Source organism: Triplophysa rosa, unplaced genomic scaffold, assembly GCF_024868665.1.
Source record: "Triplophysa rosa unplaced genomic scaffold, Trosa_1v2 scaffold270_ERROPOS360715+, whole genome shotgun sequence".
NCBI classification, from domain to species: domain Eukaryota; kingdom Metazoa; phylum Chordata; class Actinopteri; order Cypriniformes; family Nemacheilidae; genus Triplophysa; species Triplophysa rosa.
In genome coordinates, this window is record NW_026634285.1 from 54,944 (window position 1) to 63,930 (window position 8,987).

General features: G+C 42.4%; 1 protein-coding gene across 1 annotated transcript; it reads left to right on the forward strand.

The window, feature by feature from the left end:
* The first annotated feature begins 4,651 nt into the window (after positions 1–4,651).
* LOC130550256 (uncharacterized) lies at positions 4,652–8,786 on the forward strand. Its single transcript, XM_057327676.1, has 2 exons — positions 4,652–4,890; positions 5,771–8,786. The coding sequence occupies exons 1-2, from the start codon at positions 4,726–4,728 to the stop codon at positions 6,920–6,922; spliced, it is 1,317 nt and encodes a 438-aa protein (XP_057183659.1). The 5' UTR covers positions 4,652–4,725; the 3' UTR covers positions 6,923–8,786.
* The last annotated feature ends 201 nt before the right edge of the window (positions 8,787–8,987 follow it).

An 8,987-nucleotide genomic window follows, 5' to 3' on the forward strand; every position in this document is an offset into this window, starting at 1 on the left:
GTGATGCGATCTGGAAAAACCCGTCGGATGTCGCGCTGGGACGCGGGAAAGACAGTTCACCTATCAAAGTAAACCACATAACATGAAGAATGAAGGAGCATCAATGCACATTTCCCGCCAGTCCTGTGTAAACTACGGCATGCAAAGTTTTTTCATACAATGTTTTTGTGAGATGACAGAGCTCCCCGTCTGCAGCACCGGGAGTTATCCGATCACAAAACATACAAGGGATGATCATGAGTCCAGACACTATGCACATGATAAACAAGGTAAAACTTGCTTCACTGCTTATTAGTTGTTATCCGTAATGTTTGCTAGTTTCCTTGTGTAGTGATAATGGAGGAGCTCTCGTTCTTTAAGTGTGCCCGCACCATTTTCCTTACTTTCGTTTTATTCAAACGGTTTTGTACAGTATTTTTATAGACTTCAACACTAGGAAATGTTTTGTTAATAAATTGTTATTAGAATAAGTCTTTTACTACTCTAAAGTGACTTTTACTTGTGATACTGGACTGTTGTGCTTTATTTTCATCACTTAACTTTAAACCCGTTTTCCTCCAAATTCCGTTCCTGTAAATCCTAGCGCTTCAGCCGACCTCAGCCATAACTTTTGTTACATACACAAGGTATGAGCAAAATAAAAACTGTTTTGGAAAGGGCTTGAATATGGTATCAAAAACTGTAATATATAAATTTGCACCATGTGTTGGGTTTTCCCAGATCGAATCACATATGAACATAAACATTAAAACATTAAATATATAGATGAATATAAACAACAACGGCTTTATTGGGCATTCAGTTGTATTAAAATACAAGTTTTGAGACGCAAGAACAGCGTGATGACGTCACAAACATACTAATTACCACCTAACGCCACCTTGCACCATAGTGACGGGTAATAATAGATTATGACAGATTTTTTACGAGCCTGTCAGTCAAAATGACAGACAATAAAAAAGTCTAGCGCAACCTCTGGTGTGTACGTGTGAAAATGCATGTGCTGCAGTCAGACAGAGAGGGGAGGAGCCTATAGGCCCGTCAGTTAAACAGAGAGGGGAGGAGCCTATAGGCCCGTCAGTTAAACAGAGAGGGGAGGAGCCTATAGGCCCGTCAGTTAAACAGAGAGGGGAGGCGCCTATAGGCCCATCAGTTAAACAGAGTGGATGATGAGAGAAGATGAAAAGAACGATTAACAACTGTTTTGTGAATAATGTTAAGTTAAGGCCTGATCGGTCCAAAAATCATAAGCAATGCTCTGACATGGAGCCATCAACCTCCCAGGTTATGTCAAGCCCTGGTCCATTTATCTTGAGATGTTTTAAGTTTATATTTCAGTTCACTGAAGCACTTTAAGCACCAACACTTCTTCAGTAAGTGACCTTTCTTGTAGAATTGTGCTTCAAATAAAGAACTTTATGTTGACCAGATTGTTAGTTAATCATTTACAAGTCAATTTTGCCTATATGGACAGCGATTTAAAAAAAAGTGAACTGGTAAAACTGCGGTGTTAAATGCGATGCGGTCGAAAATTTGGGTGCACCTAACTTTTGTGCTGGTGCACCTAAGAAAAAAAGTTAGGCACACCAGTGCAGCCAGTGCAAAAAGTTAGTCTAGAGCCCTGATTTACATAGGTTTCCTCTGAAGCGGTGTTTAAGAAACATTCTACTGCAGTCTTTAAATTTAGAAGCTGTTGCCGATCATACACTATAAGTGTATACGCAATTTGAGTCAGAAGAGTGCTTAGACAGACAACAAACAACACAGAGCGCAGACGGCTAGCCACACACATCGGCGCCATCTTTTCCCACCCTAACCCCCATACCTGTCCGTCTTAATTGTTCTGACAGTGTTAGTTTATAAATGTGTCTAGATTACAGTAGTTTATAGTTTATTCCAGGGAATAGTCTAAATAGGCCTTTAGTGTCCGCCTTGCAGTTTAATTCAATCAATTCCTGTCACTTGAATTCAGCTTCCTATGGAAACTGGCAGTGATGCTTCAAGATGCTAATAATGATGAATCTGTTTATTTTCCACTGCAGGTAGTACAATGAACACTGATATAGTTTAACGTCTGACATTTTCCTACTAAAAATAAATAAATAAATTATTATTTAAAATAAATCGTGGCTGGCCATGGATTACCTCGCTTATACCATGGTCATTTGCCAAGTTAAAGCAGTTATTGATGTTTACAGTGTCATTTTGAGCAGACACGTGAAACTGACAGCTATTTTCGTCAGTTAATTTCAAACTTTGATCAAACTGACTGAAACTACCTGTGAATTAAATGGTTTTATACCATGGTCTTTTTGAATACTCGATTCTGATTGGCTGGAAGGTGTGCATTAAAACCTCTTTAACCTTCAAACAGACCATGTAGAAATGTAAATATAATAATGGCAGTATGTACAGTATATACAATAAATGCTCATTCCGATCACAATAATGGTATTTTTTAGACATGTGACATCGAAAGAATCTAAATGAAGAATCTGGTTTCTTATGTTTTTTAGCATGTAAATCTCACGTCAGAGCTCTGGTCGTGTGTGTGGTCGGAGCTCAGACGTGAAGCTGTCGAAGTTTATTGTTGAAGATGTTTCATGGCTCAGAAGATAATTCTCATGATGTGATTCAAGAGTCCTCAGAACATAAAGCTACAGCTGTAACGCGTGCTATAAGAGTCTCTTATGCTGATGTGTGAGTGAGTGTAACAAAGCTCAATACAACGGAAGGAAGGAGGCGGGGACCGGCGAACATTCAAACACTTTAATCAAAATAAATAAACAATAAATCCAGCAGTAAAAATAGGCACACGAACATAAACAAAACTTAACACTTCCGGGCCCGGTCCTCTCTCGTCGGCAGTCCCGTCGCTCGTCCTCTTATGCTCCCGAGCTCTCCCCTGAGGCATGCGGGACCGGTGCGCGTACAGCTGATACTCATGATCACTCATGCCACCGGCCCCGCCTTCCTCGCTACAGCGAGATATGTGAAGATGTTTATGCTATGGTGGGACTCAAGCCAAATTCAGAGACCAGCTGCAGACTTGGGTTGGACTCTTTAGAATTGTGTTTGTATAGACATCAAATGGTCTGCATTAACATCACAGCAACCCTCCAACTCACTTATGTTTTTTTGTATAAATACTTTAACAGAGGTGCAATAGAAGACAAGGTTACACGGAAACGTTTAACATTTTCAGACGTAAAAATATGTTGCATTAATGTTTATATGCAGAGAACCACTAAGAGTCAGATATTCCCTCAGCTATTGGACAAAAGTCACATAAAAAATGTGTTATTTGGTTAAATAACAATCTGTTCTGATGAACTGAACTGTTGTCTGAACTGTTCAGTGGCCATTTGAGTGTGAATCACCTGAACTGAGATCTCAGACAGCACAGATTCACGCTGCGTTTGTTCACCGCTTGGTTTTGTAGTAAGGCTGCTTCATCTGAAAATCAAAGTCCATCCTCTTTACTCCTTTTTCTTTTACAGATGTCAGCGGGTGTTGGAATCAGATCCAAAGCTCATCATGTGAAGGTCCGTGTTGAATCTCAGAACCCTCAGGCTGATATTATGTCACACAGCATGAGAACAGGATTATGAGAGTGTCATTAATAACCAGCTGGTGAGATTCATCATCAGCATTTCATTTCAATACTGATGTCATGGTGTGTGCATTATACCTTCACCTCATAACAACCATTCCTGATTGACCTCGAGACACTAAATGACTCTTTCATTCTGTTCTGTTGTCAGAATGCATTCAAAGTCAACATCAATTTGATCATCCAGTCATTTTTTTACAACCAATGCTGGCATGAGGTCTCTATTATCATGTAAAATGCAACAATAATCTTCATCTCAATGATGATGTTGATGATGATGGTGATGTCTGTTTCTTCACTACAGTGACATACAGCGCTTGAGGAAAATAAAAGTGAAAGTGAAAGTGACCTATTAGTCAGATATGGTGACCCATACCCGAAATGTGACCTCTGCATTTAACCCATCCAGAGAGTAGTGACCACACGCACAGCAAGTGGTGACCACACGTACACCCGGAGCAGTGGGCAGCTATCACTGCAGCGCCCGGGGATATATTATTTACAAAAAATAACATTTAAATACAAAAAATAACAATTTACAGAAGAATGACGTGAGAGGCTGCCAAATGTAGAAAGATACAATTCACCTTAAATTAAAGGTCAAATGTTTTCTCAGATGTTGTATTACATCTGTTAAATTACAGCGTATTTAACACACCCATTACTCAAGAAATTACTTGTTAAAAAATACCATTTAAAAGCATAACACATGACATAATGCTTATATAGAAATGTTTACTTTATAATATTCAAAGAAATGATGAAAATAATTTTGAACAAAGTATTTTTACTGTTACAGCACGAAATCTTCCGATTAAACCTGAATGAATTTTATTATATTGATCATTATTCATCAAGATGATATTTTTGGCAATGTTCATTTATTCTGTAAACGTGTGAAAGTGCAGCTAAATGGGCGATTTGCTGCACATTGATTTAAATAAATGACCGCATACAACAATCAAACAAGCTGTTGGTGTGTTCATGGTTGTAGTTCCGTCGCCAGTCCAGTAGATGACGCTGTAGCGTGACGTGACACGAGAGCGAGCCGCGCGCGAGGATTGTTGAAACTCTAACCCTAATCATAATCAAATCATTGCGCGCTGAAAAACATGTCAAACGACGAAACGCTTCGCTCTTTAATGTTCACGCTTAGTTACGTGCTGATGAAGCGACGTCGGGACGTCACGAGCGCGGACGCGCAGCGGCGACGCGAAGTGCAGCGGCGCGTCACTCACAGACAGTATTTCCATCAGAAACACAAGAGGATGCTCATGGTAAACATTAACTCTTCTCTTCACAAACGTGCCGTTTTAAATTCATTGTGCGTTACCAGTGTAACATCATGTTTTTGTTCATGTTCATGAACGTAATAACACGATGAAGCATGTTTACGCTCATAATTATGTGGTTCAGAAAGAACAACCACATCTTGACGTCTTGTCTATATTTCTATAGTATTTCATCGTATGTCGACAGTAATATACAATGGTAGAGCACAGTAGAACTTGTATAAAATAAAGGTACCGTAAGCACTTTTATGAAGCATTTGAAACAAACGTAAATGCAAAGTGTTTACATGTTTAAAACGTCACAAAGTTACAAAGACTTTTTTTTAGACAGAAGTCAACATTCTGTCTTTCATTTATTCCCCCTTTAATGGAGTTTTTCTTCAATGAAACGCAAAACAAGACATTTTGAGATATTTCTCGGTGGTTTTGTGTTCATACAATGTGTTGAACTTAAAATATCTTCTGTTGTGTTCTGAAGAAGAAAGAAACTCATACGGGTTTGACATGACATGAGAGTGAGAAAATGATGAATGATGAAATTCTTATTTTTGTATGAACACGTGTGTCTACCTGTCAGCACGTTTTACATCTGCTGTGTGACAGAGAAAACAGAGCATCACATGATTTCATCAACATAGAGTTGAATGGCTCCGGTAAGAGGGCTTGATAACATCATCACTTTAGAGGTGGAGAAGGTTTCAACCTGTAGCTAAAAGATTTTTACGTGCACTTATTGACCAGATGACATTACAATAATAAACACGAGATCAGTTTGGAGTTATTTGAAATATTATCATGTGTAAGGATGAGCTTCATTTGTTATTGGTGATGCATGCTGTTTACCCGAAGCGTTTTCTTCCTGTAGATGATGATCGCCCAAACCTCTCGGCCTGTCAGCGACATACCCGTGCGTCCCACACGTGTTTGGAGCAACATCGAGAGCACTGATTGGTGGGAGCGGGTGGTCATGAGAGAGTTCCAGCCCTCCGATTGGCTGGAAAAGTTTCGCATGACTAAAGAGACGTTCTTTCTCCTCTGCGGCAAGCTGAAGCCCCGCCTCAATCGTCAAGACACCCGGCTCCGCCCCGCGCTGCCCCTGGAAAAGCGGGTGGCTGTGGCGTTGTGGCGCCTGGCCTCAAACGTGGAGTACCGTACCATCAGCACCCTGTTCGGCGTGGGCCGTTCCACTGTCTGTAAGTGCGTGCGGGATGTGTGCCACGCCATCGTGTTGCTCCTGCGACCGCTTTACCTCCGCACGCCCAGCGAGCACGAGCTGGAGGACGCCGCCCGACTCTTCGCCACCCGCTGGGGCTTCCCGCACTGCGTGGGCGTGGTAGGCAGCCTCCACGTGCCCATCATCGCGCCATCCAGCAACACCGACAACTACTGGAACAGCCGCGGCTGGCTGTCGGTGGTCACGCAAGGCGCCGTCAACGGTCTGGGTCAGTTCTGGGACGTGTGCGCCGGCTTCCCGGGCAGCACCGAACACTCGGCCATCCTGCAGAACTCTACCCTGTGGGCGCGCGCGTGCGACGGCGGTGGCTTTCTGCTGCGCGACCCGCCTCTGAACTTGGTGGGCTGCCCACTGGGCTACCTGATGCTGGGTGACGCTGGCTACCCTCTGAAGAGCTGGCTGTTGAAGAGCTACCCAGAATCCGGCGAGCTCACGGCGGCTCAGAGGGTCTTCAACCGCAAGCTAGAGCAACCGCGGGGCGTGGTGGACGAGGCCTTCCTGCGGCTGCGGGCACGTTGGCAGTGCCTGCTGAAGCGCAATGATTGCCGCATGGATGTGGTGCCCACCATGATCCTGGCGTGCTGCGTCCTCCACAACGTGTGCGAGGTGCACGGTGACGAGTTCGACAGGAGGTGGGAGGAGGCGGTGCGTCACGAGGAGAGCCCGCAGCCTGCCGACGAGGTGTCGCCCTCTGCTGATGACCCTCAAGCAGAAGAGGTCCGAGCACTGTTTTGTCAGTACTTCCTGCAGCAGGAGAACCAGCGGAGAACTTTAGCTTGCTGAGGAGAAACTGCAGCGTGTCAGCGTGATAACGTTCTGTGTTTGAGAAAGACACGATCGGATCTGTGTTCTGAGAAAAGACCCTCAGTGCTTCTCTTCTATAGTTCTGGACTTGTTTTAGGAGCACAGCAACCGTCTGGAATGCACACGCACGCACGCACGCACGCACGCACGCACGCACGCACGCACGCACGCACGCACACACACACACACACACACACACACGCACGGCTTTGGTTGACTATCCCCGTGGGGACAGTCCATAGGCGTAATGTTTTTATACTGTACAAACTGTATATTCTATCCCTAACCCTATCCCTAAACCTAAAGATCATAGAACACTTTTTGCATTTTTAGATTTGTAAAAAATATTGTTCTGTACACTTTATAAGCTTTTGTGCCCATGAGGACCTCAATTTTGGTCCCCACGGTGACACGAGTCCCCATGTGTTGGTGTGTATTCAGGTTCAGGTCCCCACCGGGATATACAAACATGAACACACACACACACACACACACACACACACACACACACACACACACACACACACACACACACACACACACACACACACACACATCAAATGTACATCAGCTATAGGTCACTTTGGATAAAAGCTTCTGTATGAACGTAAATCAGATACTCTGTGTGTCTGTATATGATCATGTGTAGGGATGTAACGATTCCCTGTGAGCCGGTTGAAAATCGATTATAATATGTGACGATTCAAGCCGGTTGAGATGTTATTTGAATCATAATACATGTTTGGAACAGCAGGGGCCGCTGTGTTTACCGCAAACTTGGAAAGCGTGGATGTGCTGATATTTCTTAACCTTTTTAAACCGGATTTGACCAAGCTGTATTCATTTGACCGTAACTCTTCAACCATTTGTGCTTTCAAAAGAATTTGAATTGCTCCTAAAAGTAGACAAATTGAGCTTTTCGACCCTGTATTCATGTGTATGTGTGTATTACGGTAATCACTTGCGTTTCATCAGCCAATTGTTGCTGTTTTCGTGGAGAGCGGCAGAGGGCAGATATGAACAGGGAATTACGGAGTGTGACAGATCCTCTGATCTTTTTTTGTTTAAGTAAAGTAATAAAAAGATTTTTGACCATGAAACTGACGGTGACATTCTGACCCGGAAGAGGAATATGCTGTCAGTGTCGTAAATGTTGTCTCGTGAGAAATGTCTGTAAAATAGGCTTAGTATTAGTGTTTCAAAAAAACAGTTTCATATGTCTTAGTACGTGGGGTGTGCGTAGGCTATGCCTTCATGCGCATGCGTGGATTTGTATGCATGCTTGTGTGCTCTTATATGCGTGCATGTGCGCAAAAGTATGCGTGCACATACGCAGTGTATATCTGAGTGTGTCTCTGGACTTGGTTTTTATATGTTAGTGGGGACCTAAACCTGAATGCACACCAACTCATGGGGAAACCAACTAAATTGTACAGAACGATAATTTTTGAAAATCTAAAAATGCAAAAAGTGTTCTATGATCTTTAGGTTTAGGGATAGGGGATAGAATATACAGTTTGTACAGTATAAAAACATTACGCCTATGGACTGTCCCCACGGAGATAATAAACCAGACATGTGTGTGTGTGCGCGCGCAAGTGTTGGGGTATGTGTATGTGTGTGTGTGTGTGTGTGTGTGCAATTGGACAGGAACTGCTTCAGACAGCACTACATTTGAGTGAATTGAGTGAAAAGTGCAAAGAACGCCTGGAAAACTGGGGTCAAAAAAGGCTCCTGAATGAAAACTATGTACATGAGCGACACTAAAACGCCTTTTTTGCTGAAAGTGGTAGATTCTTTTGTTTTTTTGAGAATTTCTGAATAAAAATACAGTAAAAATGTATTAACGTTTTTTTTTGTCTAATTAAATTCTATTTACAAACTCGCAACATACAATAATGGTGAAAAAAAATATTTTATTGAAAAAAACAATACCTTGCACATGATGATAGAACATTGTGTTAGAATTTGACAGTCAAAAAAACAAAATGTGTGAAAACAACACATTTTCCCTTCAGGCTCTAAAGGGTTAAATGTAAAAAAA